The 16,795-nt window shown below is 42.8% G+C and overlaps 1 protein-coding gene across 5 annotated transcripts in view; it reads right to left on the bottom strand.

Annotated features, from left to right (window-relative positions):
• Positions 1-454: 454 nt before the first annotated feature.
• ptprfa (protein tyrosine phosphatase receptor type Fa) overlaps positions 455-16,795 on the bottom strand; it is a 206,526-nt gene continuing 190,185 nt past the window's right edge. For all 5 annotated transcript variants that reach the window (XM_066691835.1, XM_066691834.1, XM_066691837.1 and 2 more), the window contains 11 exons: positions 12,179-12,302; positions 11,449-11,624; positions 8,654-8,773; positions 7,763-7,917; positions 6,986-7,271; positions 5,510-5,688; positions 3,681-3,807; positions 3,392-3,517; positions 2,652-2,806; positions 2,344-2,479; positions 455-2,182 (listed from right to left, as the gene is read on the bottom strand). In XM_066691835.1, coding sequence (XP_066547932.1) covers positions 2,114-2,182; positions 2,344-2,479; positions 2,652-2,806; positions 3,392-3,517; positions 3,681-3,807; positions 5,510-5,688; positions 6,986-7,271; positions 7,763-7,917; positions 8,654-8,773; positions 11,449-11,624; positions 12,179-12,302 — 1,653 coding nt within the window. In that variant the 3' untranslated portion in view covers positions 455-2,113. The remainder of the gene's footprint in view (positions 2,183-2,343; positions 2,480-2,651; positions 2,807-3,391; positions 3,518-3,680; positions 3,808-5,509; positions 5,689-6,985; positions 7,272-7,762; positions 7,918-8,653; positions 8,774-11,448; positions 11,625-12,178; positions 12,303-16,795) is intronic.

Here is a 16,795-nt window from a genome sequence, read left to right as displayed (position 1 = left end):
TTAAAAAGGTCAGACAGACTGGTCAAGAGTAAACGCAACATCAAAACAAGAAACAGAAGCTCTAGTCGGTTAGAGAACTATCCTCATTAGGAGTTTGATCTTCATAGCAGACAGCCTTTGAGTTTCACGTCCAAAATAGTGAAGTTAGACTGGTGCCATAAAGCAACCCGCTTGGCTGCGCTGACCCGTCCTCTCGTGGGTCCATACCTGGTCAATATCTGGTATCTGCCTGGTGACAAATGTGAACGTCAGGAGAGTTGGATTAGTGGGATGAGGGGATATACAACTTATATGCAATGAATATATAGAAATGCGAGAATAACATATACACAAAATACGCAAATGAAGGAAATGGAAAGAAAAACACCTGGGCGTTCCAATTCAGAACATATATAAAGCAGACAGACGACACATTACAGAAAGTGAAACGGGGGACAGAACTGTGACAAATGAATTATATAAAACCCAATTATTCAACTTTATTAACATCAAGGTTTTTGCAACATTTTTTTTTTCATTTTTTATTAACAAATAGAAAACAGACTGTGTATACAACAGATTTAACCCCTACAGCACTATGCATACACAAGGTAAAAATGAATGCTTCGCCAACATCGCCGTCCCTCATCTCCAAATTACGCTCGCTCCGCCAATTTAAGTCATTCTGAATAAACCTTTGATTAAATGTAGAAATCCTCCACCGTCCGCATGTGCTGCTTCACTACACTTAAGAAGTAAACGTCGCCTTCTCAGTGAGAGCAATGATAATACAGTAGTTATAACATTGTACCATTAATACAGATTGAATAACAGAAGTCTTTTTTTGTAGTTCCTCCCCTCCCCCCCATGTTGGTCTGTCAAGAAAAATCCAGGATTATTTGCAAGTGGAATATTTAACAATAGTCGATGCTTTTGCAGGATAGCAAGAACTGTATATATGTATATATATATTTATATATATTTATAAAAATAACAGCAGGCCAGTCCAAGGAAAAAAAAAGACTTCTCTTGATCCCTGGAAGGTTCTTTGTTAATATACAGTAGTTTCTAATTTAGAAGGTTGTGAGTGATTGTGCTGTTCGTCCCACAGCGGTGCAGCCCCCCCGCTGAGAGCTTGTTCCCTTGTGTGTTGTGCTCTCGGACAGTTTTGCACGGCTGCGGTACACACTGAGGTGTGCTTGGCCAGACTGGGAGCCAGAGACATTATAGTTCACTGACTGGTGCGGAAGAAACCGGAATCTCCCGTTTCTAGGTGTTTTTTCTTTCACTGTGTATAAAGGTCTTTAAACGACAGGTTTTCCTTTTTTAAATCACAATTAACAGCTATTGAGAACAAGGCTAGAATCTGTACATGGCTGATCTTTAAATCGATGGATTGTGTTGATCCTAATGGGTTTATATAGTACCTCTAACTCTGGTTTATATTTTTTTTATTTAATTTTGAGTTTTATATAAAGTACCAGGAAGTGAAAAGGCTTATAAAAGTTCATCTCCCATTTCCACTGGATAAGACCAATTATACACAAGAAAAATAAAAAACGAGAATATAATCATGATGATAAAAAACAATAAAATCAAGAGCAGCTCAGAGAGTAGTGGTTCTCCAGGATTAGTATCCAGGGATGTGATATAAATGCACACCTCCTTATGCTAAAATAAACTACAAAAAATCCTTTGTAAATAAAATAAAAAATAGTACCAATTATGAAAAGAAAGGACCCATAAGATAGGCCATTAAGACTTAGAAAATAAAATTACCAGTGTAAATGATTATAAAAACAAATTTCTAAATAATAATAATAATAATAATAACAATGTTGATAAAAAAGCAAAAAATAATATTTGCTACCAGTAGCATATAAATGCAAAGGGAGGGATGTTATGTGTAGGACTGAAATCAGACGAACGCAGTTAAAAGTTGCTGTTTCTGTCTAGGGTTTAAAGCAATCTCTGTGGGTCGGCCATTGTGGACTGAATTCGAGGGTCGGCTCCCGCCCCGCCCCGCCCTCCTCTCCCCTCTGGCAGCGTCTGTACATAATCAGGTGGGTGGATATGGCTCAGAAGGAACACTTCGTACTCCTGAAGGGTTTTTTGGGGGGATGTCCAGGAGTAGTTACGTTGCATAGTGATCAAAGCTTCCCAGATACTCCAAAGCAGCCCTGTAGCACAGCTGGTACTGGTCCTGTAGAGAGAGAGAGAGAGAGAAAAAGAAATGGGTCACAATGAATCATCCTTTCTTACAGGGACACTAATTGGGCTCCTAACGAAGCATGGATGAAAATGCTCCCAGAACAGCACAGTTTCATGATCGAACAAGCTTTACTGCCCAGTCCCGGCCTTTACCTCTGTCTGTACCATGGCTGGCCGCTGGGTCCGCAGGGTTTTCACCGTCTGGAAGAGATCCACCACTCCCTCATATCTCATCCTCTCCAGCACAATGCTGAGGGTGATGAAGACCCCTGTCCTGCCCACACCAGCACTGCGGAAGGAACGACACAACCATGAGGAATGATACAGCAAAATCGGCAAAGCGCTGTGTGACCATTCGAGGAACATCCGAGACTCTGCCCAGTAGTTTTTGGTTTCAGCAGGAAATAACTGAATTTCTGATTGAAACATGCACAAGAATGCAGACAGTTAGTGCCCCTTACCTGCAGTGCACAGTGATTGGTCCGTCCTGCCCAAACTGCTCCTTGGTTTTGTGTACTTGGCCAATGAAATCAATGAATCCCTCCCCGGTTTTTGGCACGCCTTGCTCTGGCCAGTCAGTAAACTGGAATTGGCGAATGGTCCTGGATTGGCCATCCTAGTGAGTCAGATAAAAGGTAGGCACATCAAACATTGGCATTTCACACAGCTGGTACACTGGCAGAGTGCTGTTCAGCTCAGGTTTTTGTTCTTTTTTAAATGGCAGATGTACAGTAGTGTAACCATCCCACAGATCTCCCAAGAGGCTCACATACCAAAAGCGGCTATATACAATATCTTACATTAATCATACATAAAAGGACAGCTTCTATCACAAGCACTCTTCTCTTATCCCATGTTTACCTGTTGCTGTAATCTACTGCATGTGTGGAATGGTTTGCTTTATAACATGCACTTCATGTGAGCACAGAGAATAGCGATTCTGTTTACAGCAGGAGGAAAATAATTAAAATGCCAGTGGGTTCTGACAGCTATTGTACTGTAAACCTGCAGTGATTTACTGCAAATTCAAAGCACAGAGGAAGGAATCAATGGTAAACCTCTCTGCTCAACATTAAAGCCTTTAGAGCAGGAAACTGTGAGGGACTCTCTTCAGACACAATGATGAACAGAATCTCTATGATGCCTAATAGGGTTAAAAACTATATACCGTTATGTATAAAAAATACATTTTTCTTCTCACCCTGGCATCAGTGACCTTGAACTCTCTCAGGATGTACTGGGGCATGTTGTACTCTGCCATCGGGTCCACCACAAAGTACTGGTATCGGGCCGATCGCTCCGCAGGCCAGTACTGATGGCACTTTTCCTAAGACAACGAGCAAGTGAAGAAGACACTGTCAAAGCAACCCCTGCAATAACAGTTTTATGTATTAATATATTAGGGACATTGATGCACCGTGGTCAGGGGAAGGTCCCAGGACTGTGGCTGGGCAGCGGGATGGGGCGGTCACTATCTAACCGCAACTTACTCGTCCCATTTCTCTCAGTTTGGTCAGCATCACCACGATGGTAGAGTTATGCTCCCACAGCATCCTCCAGAAGTCCTCGGTCGTCTCCGCCAGTGGTCCCTGGGTGGCAATGTAGGCCTTCTGTTGCCTGGGATGCCAGAGCACAAGACAGTGAGCTTAAACAGAGCATGAACTGAATTCTAGCTGCGGTCTTCTTATCTACATCGACAAACTGCACTACAGCCACAGCCCATCAGAGGGCACTGCCGACCTGTGAAAGAAGTCCAGATCGCATCCCCGCGCACAGCCGCCGGCGAAGAACTAATGAATGCGCTGCAGGGAAGGCAATAATGTGCATCTCGGAGATTAAAGCCAGCTTTAGGCCACTTTACTGCACATCATAAAGGGACTGCAAGGTGCTGATGAACCTGGGCAGGCCGTTTTCCTCCCTCCTGGCCCGTCAAACAAGAGCTGATAACAGCGTGTGGACCAGGGGGAGAAAAAGCATGATGGGAAATGATAGCTATTGTCAGGCAGGTCTGTTTATTTATTTATTTATTTGTAATTCCTTCCACTTGAAAAAAGATGATTTCTCACAGCAGGAAGCCCAATGCACGGTGGCAGATGAGTTTTATGCATCTTGCTGGGGGCTGGCAGAATAGCCTTTTGATGAATAGCTACGATCCCAAGGAGTAACGAATTTACCTTTATTTGTTTGACTTAATTACTGCATATGAAAGCACTGCGACGCCAAAGGAAGGGTTTTAAGAGAGAACATCTGCCTCATACAGACACCAAACTCTCAGCAGTGAAACTATACTCGCCCACAGTCGCTCGGCAGCTCCCTGAAGAATTCCTCCCCACAGGCGATTAAACACCAGCTTCCATTATGTATCTGCAGTGTGTGCCGCAACGAAATAAGGGCCGTGCACAATCTTACTAATCAGTCAGGTCTTTTTTTTTTTCTTCTTCTTTAACATTACCAAGGGCACGGGAACCTCATTTTTTATTTACTCGCAATGCAAGCACCTTAATTACAAAACAGCAATTACAAAGAGCATCCCTAGGCTAATCTACTCTGGGGCCTTGCAGTCAAAGGGAAGAAAATGAAAGTATAAAAATACGTACAGTGACAAAAAGAGCAGCCAAAATTATACAACAGTTCATTAAAATACTTTCTCATTGGGAATTATTGCAATTATGGTATTTACACTTTAATAAAAGATGTACCTCTTTGGGGTGGCTTGACGTTATTTTAATTTGATAAGGAATGATAATCATGTTAAACTACTGATGAAGCTCCTACAGGAAACTTTTGGGGACATTTTATATTCAGATTATCTGCATAGAATACTTCACAGCAGAATAATTCCCCATAACTGTGGAGTTTGGATTTTATTCCTAAAATACATGTATTTTTTTCAGTTTAAAAACATAAAAGCACCTAGTGCCTTGAAAAATGCTTTCTTCTGAACTGAAATACTCTGAGACAAGCTGGGATCTGTTTGATTGAAGGAGAGACATGAAACTGGTGCTCAACTGCCACTCAGCAGGCAATAAACAAGAGCAAGTAAAAATATATATACTGTTTATATCCAAATAGGGAAGCATCTCACTTCCCCAAATGGAATTTTAATATTTGACATGAAACACCAACACAACTGAATTTTAAAACAAACTGTTCCTAGAGTAGCAGAGCTCAGATCACAATCCATTTAAAGAGGGGGAAAAAAAACTTCACTGGGGGGAAAGGAATACAAAAGCTTGAGTGAAAGTCTTGAAATCTAAACCCTGTGAATTCATAGATCATACGATTGCTCTGAAGGCAAGGATCTCAGTCAGTTCCGTACCTGTACCCATCGATGAAGCTGGCATTGATGTAGTCGGAGCCCTCCACCCCTCTGATGGGCTGCAGACACACCCGGGTCGACTCGAAGGGCATGATGTTCACCAGGCGGTTTTTGAACTTGTTGCACGGGAGGTTGGCACTGATGAATCTTGAGGTATGTGCTTTGGAGTTGGCCAGTCGCTGTTGGAGGAATAGAGTTCAGACGGTTACAGTTTGATCCCCACCCCCCCAGGGGCCGCTTTAGAAGAAGAAAAAAGAAAGAGAAGATGGTTCATGCGAATGCTGCAAAAGCCAGGACAAGGCACAGATTCCAGCAGCTGCTTCTTGTGGATCACTAAGTCGTCTGTTGGTGATCGTTCGTTCTTTTTGCGAGAACGTGTGAAAGATGCTTCGATTGTCACAAATGTCCCTGTGAGTGGGATGTTCGCACTTTCTTGGTTAATGATGTGCGGAAAATGATTCAGTCAAAAGCCTAGGCCTTCATGCTTAACTTCAAGTGAAGCAGGGAAGTTTGTCATCCATAACTGCAAACACCCATTTGATCTTTAGTGAACGAACGCAGCAAACCAAGAATCACGGATACCAATTAAAAATGCCGTGATTTCTGCTGTCTGCTTCCATAATCTTCTGTCATGAACATTTTTGTTTGTACTCTTTAGGTGGAAAGTTCCCTATCCCTCACTGGCGAGTCCTGAGGCAATTGTTTTACAGCGTGAACGGATGTTGATTTCAGATGCTTCTAAAACAAATCTGTCGCATGCCAGTGTCAAACCTCATTATAGCCGCTACGGATTTACAATCATCCTCCTTGCAAAACAAGTTTTATCCCTATAATTGTGGCTGGTGGAAAGTCCCAAAGGAAAAGGATGTTTTCAGTGGGTGTTTACACCAGCCCCTTTCCCTGGATTTTGTGAAGGACTTACCGCCACTTTGTTGTGTTTTGGCAGCACTACTGTCAGTGCCTGAAAGGAAAGCGTACTGCTGCGGGGAGCGAGCAACAGGAGAGCGCCGGAGCAGAGTGGCTTATTCCCGCTCCCAGGGTAGCTTTAGTCTCGAACCGAGGAGGATTTATCTGCCCCGCTGTCAGCCGGTCAGTCTGCTTTCTCACACTTAATTATTTCAAGATAAGCTGCTGAGATGGAGCACTTCTATAGGCTGTTGTTTTCTGCTTTTCTTTTCTTTTCCTCAAACAGACAGCGTTTGCAGAAATACAGACATCCCAAATATCTTTCAGCTGCATTACCGTTTCCCAAAGAGCTAAAGGATTCACGCTCAAAATTATGGACATTTCATCAAAACCACGGCACGCTACATGACAGGCCTTTTTCTGTTTCTCTTAAAATGGGTTTAACCCCAAAATATGGCAGATATGTATCAGAATTAAAACTAATAATAAACAAAACCACAACAGACAATTTGATTTCCTGTTTCCACAGTGCTAGACCCTCTCCCATCTACTCCACTGAGCAGCCGTTACCTTGAATTCCAGTTCCATGGAGGTGACGGTCTCTCCCTGTGGGACCTGCGTCAGTTTCTGGATGTGGGCGTACAGGTTGCGTGCCGGGACCTCGGTGTTGCCGCAGGTGGCCGCCTCGAGCAGGGCCTCGTGGATGAAGATGTACTGGTCCTCTGTCTGCACCATGTAGTTCCTCTGGGCGCGCATGCAGGTCACGTGGCCGTAGATGTCCACCGACTTCTCGTGCTTCATGCGCTCCAGCATGGCATCGATCACGATGAAGCAGCCGGTCCGCCCAACCCCCGCACTGCACAAGGAGAGAGAGAGAGAGAGAGAGAGAGAGAGAGAGAGAGAGAGAGACAGCTATGAGAACTCCCCCAGCAAACACAATCAGAGATGCCCTTGAGACCTTGGCTTTGTGCTGCTTTCCAGAACCACGCTTCCATGCAAATCTGTCCATCAGCAAAATCTCTTGCAGCAAGTTGTGTGTCTATAAGATGCTCAGACACAATAAACTGTGTGTGCATTTTCTTTCATCTCTTACCCAAAGATACAAGATTATTGACCACCACTAATTACTCTGCAGAAACCGTTTTGTTACACTTCCTGCATGTGATTTGCAGACTTTCAGTAAATTGTACATTTTGCCTTTACACACTCAATATTCTATAAATACTGGAAAATATAATTTCAGATAGATGTGCAATCATTGCAAATATTATGTTTTAAGTCAGACAGTATAGGACTAGAGAAAAACTGCTGAGGGGCAGCGGCCGAGCCAGTGGGGTTGTGTCATACCTGCAGTGTACCACCATGGGCCCAGCGTCAGGCGGGTTACAGGCCTTGACTCGACGCAGGAAGGCCAGGATTGGTGTGGGGTACTCAGGCACTCCGTGGTCAGGCCAGGCCATGAACTGGAACTGTCTCACCTCCCTCTTCTCACTGGAGCCGTTCTGGATGGGCAGGAAAGAGTGCATTCTCAAGGCTGTGCACTAAATATGTGCAAGATACACAGCTGAAACCATGAGAGTAAATTAGTTGTGTCAAATTTGCACAGAACACATGGAAACATGGGCATGGATATTGTGATTTCTTCTATTTAACCAACAAGTGCATCTCTCAAATGTATTCTGTGTAAATCCAACACCTCGTAGTTCGGCCAATGAAATTGTGTCAGCTTGGCTAGCCAGTGTTTTTAAATTCTTTCTTCAGTAGGTGTGTTTTCCCCACATCCGTGCACTTCTCGCCAGTCACAGCAAAGACAGACTTGCAGAGACGAGCTTGGCAAGTGACAAGCCCAACGTGAAGAGCGAAAATAATTGCCTCTCATGTCTTTCACGGCTGTCTCTGTCTTCAGCTGTGTGGATACTCGTGCTGATATACACGAGGGGCCTGCCTTTCTTGTTTGCTTTTCGTGTCGCTTGCCTTGCTCAAGTCGTGTATGTGTGGATCTGATCTTAGACTAATCCTGAACCAGAACGTGAGCGACAGGGGGTTTCTGACAGCTGCTGACACGTCCCGGGCAGCAGTGGAATAGTTCTGCTGGCTTTCCAAACACACCAGAGCCCCCACCATTGAGATAAAAGCCAGCTACATGGAGTCAGGGACTGCCACACTGAAATCACATCTCAACACGCATTACCGAGGAGGGGAGGAAGAAAGCAATCAGGGGAATAGATAATCTCATACCTTGTAGAGGGCGAAAGTGCGTACGCTGTAGGTTGCGAGCTCCACAGTATCCAACATGGTCACCTGGATCATCCCATAGGTCTCCGTGCCTCGGCCTGGCCAGTACTGGTCACATTTCACCTGATTAGAGAAACAGACAGTTCACAATGCAGCCATTGATTTTTGGAAACAAACTTTTGGGAGAAAACCTTTGCTGAATATGTCTGGTGTCACACTTAGGGCTGGACATTGGAGTCTAAAGTTATGACAGGAAACAAAGACTCACACCTCCTATACTGGACATACACCGAACACAATGCGCTGCCAACTGTGCACTTTGGAGTCGAGGCTGCGAGAGAGCGGGGGGCTGCGAGAGGCAGGATCGGCCGAGCGCTTTAAACAGGCTGCAAAATGGGGGCAGACAGCTTGAGAGCATCACGCCCCAGCGCCTCTCCTCTCAAGGCCAGGGAGGACGGCGAGCCGAGGGAGGGAGAGAGAACCGGCAGATTGCGGGAGCTGGGGCCAGGCCAGCGGGAATGTGGCGAGTGCAGCCCAGATGGGAGAGTCATGCTAGACAGGCTCCGCCCCCGAGGAAGAGCAGAAAGCCTGGTGCATGGCCGATGGCTTTCGTGGTTATTTTTACTTTTTTGAGTGTGTGTTTTTTTTGGTCGAGTGGTGGCTCACGCCTCTCAGCATTATTCTACACCACAAAGACACACACAAGGTCAGGAGAAAGAGTGGACGGATAAAACTGAGGATAGCAGGGAGGCCACCTGGGTCCATAACTCTGCCACACTCGGACAGGGTCCTAAATCTGCATTTCCACTGAAAATAATAAAGCAAATGGGAAGTTCTGAATATTTATTGAATATTTATTGAATATTGTTGCACCATTTTCTTATAAGAATAGATGTATCGCATACATTTAATATTTACACCCCTTTTCCCCATGCTATGATAATCCCGACACACCAGTCGGCACAGAATGCAGGTATAGCTGCTTGTGAGGTTTGTTCGCTGGGAGGAATCCTAATCCTAAATCATAGCTCAAAAAACCCAATCATCTCACAATCACAATGCCCAGAAATTAAACATCTTGCGGACGCCGAAAGTTCTCAATGACTTTGTGCTTCAAACACCAGCTGAAGCAAAAACAAACAGCGCATCTGAAGCAGTCTCTCGGTGTTGAGGAATTACAGGGCCAGGTGGCCACACCGGGAGGCACTGACCCAGCAATATGCGGGCTCTTCTGTCTAAGATCCTGCAGAGGTGCTTACTGTTTACTACTGGTTTAAGGGATTAAAGGTTATTTCCTCACTAACCGGCTTTAAGTGGGATTGAAGAGGCTGATATTAGAGGAATCTAGTTTGGCTGCAAGGTGCCTGGTGCAATATGTCTTAATAGAGGGTGACGTTGGCCGGGTCAGGAGGGGCTTAATCTTTGCGTCTCCTCTGCAGAGCCCTGGCGAGGCTCACCGTACTGCAAGTTGATAGAATCTGCCGGCGCTGGTTCCACTAATTAAAGTGGCTTGAGGTGTAAATGTGTGGCAAGTTAATAGGATCCCATTAATAGGTGTATCAAAATCCCATAAATCCCAGCAACTCTTGGGTGCCAAAGAGGCCATCGCCTATTCTCTGAATGGCAGCGGCATTCAAGTCAAGCTCGTTTATTATATTTTATGTCGCGTTCTGAACCCCGGGTTGCTGAGCAGCATCTTTAATTAGAAATCAATACAGCTCCAGTTTCTAATTGAAGTGTACTCCCGCCAGATGCCTCTCCCTGGGTTATTTATGCCAGCTGACGGGCGCGATTGCCAAGTCTGACGAATCGGCAGCCTTTTCCGCAACTGTGATACGGGAGAAGCGGATCCGCAACAGGGATGCGAGATTGTTTGAAGGCATCTCTACTGATCACCTGCAGCCCTGGCGGGTATCAGAAATTGGTTTTATTCAGCGTGGAGAGTTAACTGATAAGGTTCCACTGGAATCTCAAAGAGGCCAGGAAGAATAAAGAGAAGGCCAAACCGCTTCCCTTCTTATCAGGTGTATATTAGCCGCTTTATAAATAGATGCGTGGTGGAAAACCTGGCAGGGAAGAAAATATGCACTGGCAGTCACATTTTCATCAACAGCTGTTTTAATGATTTTGCCATGTTAATTATCCTATGATTGACCTGTCAAGGCATGTGGGAGTATGTTTTTACTGTGCTCAATCTTTTGATTATGTAAACATTAATCTCCAGATCACCTTTTACTTCATAGCAGTTTTCTTTTGACAGTTCAGATCACCAACTTTGCTTTTTAGTCAATACAATACCAGTAACTTGTACAATATAAAATAGTAATAATGTCCACTGACAGACCAATCTAAAAATAACTAAACAAACAAACCTTGATTCATTAATTGTGTACAACCAAAACCACACTAATAAATCTGCACTGCTAATTACACCCAGTTACAAAACACTCTGAAGCGTTCAAAAATCACTTTGAGATGCTGGAAAGTCAATATGTTGAAAGGTCTGATGCATGGTGGCTGTGGGCAAATGGATTCGGTTTCCATGCTTCCTGTTTCTTAATGTGAGGCAGTTTGCGGCCCACGGTACATCACTAACAATGCAACAGCAGTCTTTAAAATACGTTCCCTCCGTGGCACTTTAACTTAAATCAATTAAGACGAAAACCTGCTTCATTAGAGAAATGTCATTAGGAGGCAGCTTCTTAACTAAGCAGGCTGCTGTTAATCGCGTACGACTGGACATAATGATCGGTGACGGATCAGACGGCGCCGAGTCTGTTTTCCCGTCGCACACTCACCCTGGACTTCTCCTCCAGCCGTGTCATCATCACGATGGTGTTGGTGCGTTGCTCCCACACCATGCGCCAGAAGTCGCTCAGGGTCTCGGGCAGCGGGCCCTGGGTGGCGATGTAGGCATTCTGTTTGCGGTACCCATCGATGTAATTGGAATTGATGTAGTCACTGCCTGGCACACCTATGGGTTACAGCATTACAATGAGAGCTTCAAACTGCCAGACCAGGGCCAGCAAACCTGTGTACCGTGCTAAAGTTGATAAATTACTTTAGGAGAAGAAAAGAGGCTTGTAAAAATGTTAGGACATGTTAAATGGGACCAAAAACGCAAACAATTACAGCAATATGCAGGAATGAATTTCAACATGCAAACATTTGACATTCTTGAACTCCAAATGACCAAACTTTTATTTAAAGTATTTATCTTTTTCAAACCTACATTGGTGTTCTACAGCTTTAATGTTTTTCTCTCATTTCCCAGAAAGGCTTAAATTTTGCTCTGCAGCCAAAAGCTTTCAATATTATCTTGATAATCTTGAGAACCTGTGGCATTATCTCAACGGTGACAAATTATATATTTTTTTCTGTTGGGATTTGAATGATTGAGAAAGTGGGCAATAAAACTCATCTTGCCTGTATATCTGTTAATAACAGAGCCTTTGTCAATCAAGATCAGCCCCGAGATGATCACTGCAATAAAATGGGGTTTAGAAATAACCTTCAGGGAGTACTCACCATCGACAGAGGTCAGGATGACTCGGGAATGGTCATAGGCGATGACATTTGCATAGCGGTTCTTTGGTTTGTTCACCTCTAGGTTGGAGTTCTCCCAGGTGAACTGTTGGCCGGGGTCAATGGACTGGGAGGGGGATAACAAAAAAAACACATTTAAAATAAGACTTCAGAGTGGAGGCGACTGCATGATAGGAGACTGAAGGTTTTGCTTTGATGTGCTGAAGTCTTTGAAATGAAAGTCCCATGGAGAATCCATCCCTGCCCCTCTCACACCAGAGAGCTGTCTTTGTACACACCCTGCTCGCTCTTGGAAAGTGGAAAGCAGGGAGATGTGTGTGAAAACATTTTAGAGAGTCTGAAAAAGCCAATCAGATTCTACTGTCTCGAAACAATCTGTAAAAACACTGAAATCGGTTGCGCTAAAGTTTTGATAGTGCTCTATTGTGGTTGAGAGACTATCCTGCAGAAGCCTGTCTCTGTGAGACCGGCTCCCACCGCTGTAATCTTGTGAGGGATATGTGGTGAATTCCGCAAGGGTCCCGTCTGAATTTCTTCTGGGCTCTTTTTCATTATTCTCCTCTCCAGCACTATTCTGCTCTTCTTATTATTCTACTTACAATTCCCAGCCCCAGTGAGTGCCGGCTCATTATACAGTTACTCAGGGCTTCTTTGAAGAATCACGACTGACCCTGATACAGCCGTAGCTTTAATTCCACTCAGTTTTTTATATTTATATTTCTTAAATGTCACACCTGGCAGCACTCTTGCTTGCTGGAGACCCCATATCCTCCACAAACCAAAGCTCTTTGCGTCTTTCACGTGTGCTATAATTAAAAGAAAAAAAACCCGCCCTTTTTCTAATACAATATTGAACTTCTTGGTACAATTTATTTTTCTTTTTTTGCTGGGTCCTTAACTGCCACTAGCAAAATGCTCACAGCAACCTACGCTCCTCTTCAGAGCTGACACAAAGTAATGTACACAACTGTTTAATCTGTAAGTAAAGAGAGGTCAGTGTAAGGACAGCTGAACAATTTATTTTCCTGTCCTCAATACCAGGACCTTTAATAACCCCACACACTGAAGGGAAGTCATTGTTCTACATTGCACAAAATTATTTGTGAAAAAAACTTGGTGTGATGAACAGAAAATGGGAATCATCCTTCACTGGTTGGATATCTGTATTACATTTGCTTCAAACTAACAAACCATTCAGCAGATTGTGGCACTTAGGACAACTTATTAACCTCCCAAGAAAGTTGAAGATGGATTCTCATAAATAAATCCCCACATATTGCTACAACTATATAAGTCATGTCCACGCTGCTTAAGAAACAGCACCAGAAATGTACACTGCTATCCAAGGTCCTTCCAGCTACAGCTGTTTTCATCGCATCAAGGTTGGAGAGAAAGCATCTCCCTAAAGGCTTTTAATGAGGCTGGATAGAATGTCAGAATGTGAACAACGGAAAGAAAAATGACATCAATGCCTCTTACACAGCTGTAGTCATTTCTGGGCGTATTCTGCTATATTTATCAGAACCGTGTGCTTTGGTCTGTGAAGCCAGAGCACTTAATGTGAATGGGCTACCTTTGTGGGTGGCTTTTGCCAATCAATGAATTCAGCACATTTTCCAATGAAACCAAAAGGCAAGCGTTGAAATGACATGCCTAACAACCTGCTGAACTCACAACAAAGGAGCCATTTCTTAGATGAAATCTCATTATGCTTTGACATGACAAGATATATATATATATATATATATTAGAAAGGAACACCACTATTTCCGACACCCACACAAAAACAGAAAAAAAGACTAATTGCAGCAACCTTGTGCTCACAACGACCCGCATGCTCTTTCCCAGTGCTGGTGAACAGAGTGGTGAAAAATGTCCCCAGAATTTACAATGGGTCCGGAGATTTGCATCGGCCCTGGTCTGATGCATGCTTGTGCCGAAGGTAAAGTGGATGGAATTTAATTTACACCACTTTCAGTACACTGACTGAGTGAGGCTGTCTTGAATAGAATCTGCACACTTGATTATTTTTATTTGCCAATGTTAAGGGAAGAAAAAAAAATGCTTACAGATGCTAAAAATACAGTTCCAACAACCCGACAGCATGCAGCAGTTTTATAGGCACCATGACAGAATGTCTGGCATGGGAAATAGGTTCATTCAGAAGAACTAGAAATAATATTCCTGCCAAGCATCCCTCAGAAGAGCTCTTACAGAAACAAAAAAACAAAGAAAAAAGTTACACCCTCCACAGTGCAGTACTAATGATTCAAAGCAGGGTAGAAATTGCAAATGAATCCCATTTCATTCAAGTATTTACGACATAGAAAAAAAAAAACACAAATATTGTACATTCTGTTCTATAAAGAGCTCCATTTTTTTTAATCATTCAAATCATTAAAAGTTAATTTATTTTGAAAGGCTCTCAATCCAACTGCTTACTTTGCCTATGCTCTTATGCATTTAATTTCCCCAAATCTATGCTTTTAGGAAAAAAAAAAAAACGTATTATCATAAATTACACAAGTTCACATTAATGAAAATGTCAGTGCTCGCTGGGTCTATTGGCAGGATTTAAAAGGTCTGAGAATACATTTTTGGATGCCTTTAAAAAGTTTAAATCACCTTTGTTTTTATTGCTAAATTACTAGTCTCCACTTCGGACTCATTAATCTTTCAGGTCTACTTTGAAACCTTTCCCAATTTAAAAGAATCCAAAATACAGCTATCAAAACCAAGATATGGGGATATATATAAATAAGGCAATTTCAGAGTCTCAATTATCAAACCATTTCTTATCTTACATATCTTTGTGTTTTATTCTATGCCATCTTTCAGGCTATTCTGTAACATCTGTATTCCTGAAGTGATTAAATAAAACCTTACTATTGAATTGGAAAGATCCTCTTTGTAAAGACAGGATTTCTTTAAACAAATCCCACACATATTAATTAAAGAGCTTTTCCAATGCACCAAAACGTGGGTTCAAAATGTCTCCCAACTCTAATTCTGTAAGATTGTATTTGGTCGAGTGCTTGAGAAATCATTAAGAAACATATTTGAATTATACGGCTTGCTACTATAATTATCTTCATCCATATTTCTGAAGGGTGTCAGAAACAGAATGTTCAGAACATGCAGAGGAGCATTCTGGGAAAACAGACAGCATCCCTTACTTGTTTGACTAATATTTAGCAGTCACTTGTTATTCAAAATTGACCTTTATGCACCGGCCACCAACCCACCATACTCGGTATCCATCATTCTGCACAGTTTAACCTTCAATCACGCTCTGTATAATGCACCCAGCTGCCCAAAACACCCTCATTTACAAGCAATAGCAATATGGAAAGTAGTGTCTGCTGCCTGGCTTTTCATCTTGTAGGCCAGGCGGGGGAAAATATAAGGCAATAAAAGGAGGGTTAGAGGGAAAGGAAAACACTGCATATTATAAGTCTATGTTCTCTTGTCAGTATACTGCTAGATTATTCAAATGTATTATGTTTATTTCCTTATTGATAGGCAAAGTGTATTTCTAATGAGATACACTTTACACATAATGTAAAATACAGAAACCTCCAGTTGTTTGAGGGAAAATAGGGTTTGTAATCTTGCAAAGTAAAAGATTGTATTATTTTTTAATGTAAAAGGGGTCATTTGTATGTCAGCCAGATTTCTGCCAGTCTGTTCAAAAGCATTCAGATTACTAGCTCACTTTATGCTTCGTAGTTTGCAAAAATACAGCTGTGATGTACACTTTCTATGTCTTTAAAAACACTTTGAAAAAAAATTGAAAGAGGGAGAGAAAAAAGGTTTATTCTCAGCTTGTTTCCCAGGGCTTCGCATCGTTTGGGGTCGGCGGTAAACTCAGGTGCTACATAGAGGGACTCTCCTACGCTAAAGGATTAAACGAGAGCTGAAATCTGACTCTTAAAAACTTAAAAAAATTATTGAATGCTCATCACTTCTGTGGGTGTGCTACAAACTGCTATGAAAAATATGAAAAAAATAAATCATCATCATAATTAAAAGGGATACTGCGAGCAATCCTATTTAATAGGCTGTTAACTAAGTCTATGCATTCAACAGACTGACTAATACTCCTCATTATGGCTAATATGCCCGTGTGACAAGTTTATTGGTTCTCATGCTTGTCATGTAGCGTGGGCTATTTATTCTCAAGAAGCCAAAGAGATAAAAAGAAGGGAGAAAGCCGAAAGGTATCTTTTATATAAACAGCCAAGTTATGGTGCAATGCAATGCATATTCTGCCATCTGCCAGCCATAGGGGGGCATCAGGCGAACAAAGGGTGGTCCGGGGGTCTGTTTGATCAGCACAGAGGCTCTCAGCAGTGCTAGATGTCCCAACACACCACCTACCTCCATCCCTCTCCCCAGCCTGATTAAATCCAATTTGCTCCCAAAGCAAACACTCCGCTATGGTCAGAAACTAATAGATGGATCAATGGGAACTGACTGGGTTTCTAGGTGAGCTCCTGGAAGACATTGTTTGTTGTGTTTTGTACCTAGATGTAGTACTAAACTCAACAATAAACTCCACCACCGAGTGACTGAGCATTCATTGTAGGCCTTCATCTT

The sequence above is a fragment of the Amia ocellicauda genome, chromosome 19, assembly GCF_036373705.1.
Source record: "Amia ocellicauda isolate fAmiCal2 chromosome 19, fAmiCal2.hap1, whole genome shotgun sequence".
Classification (NCBI taxonomy): domain Eukaryota; kingdom Metazoa; phylum Chordata; class Actinopteri; order Amiiformes; family Amiidae; genus Amia; species Amia ocellicauda.
The sequence above is the reverse complement of the archived record's forward strand: the minus strand, read 5'-3'. Positions and strand labels throughout refer to the sequence as shown.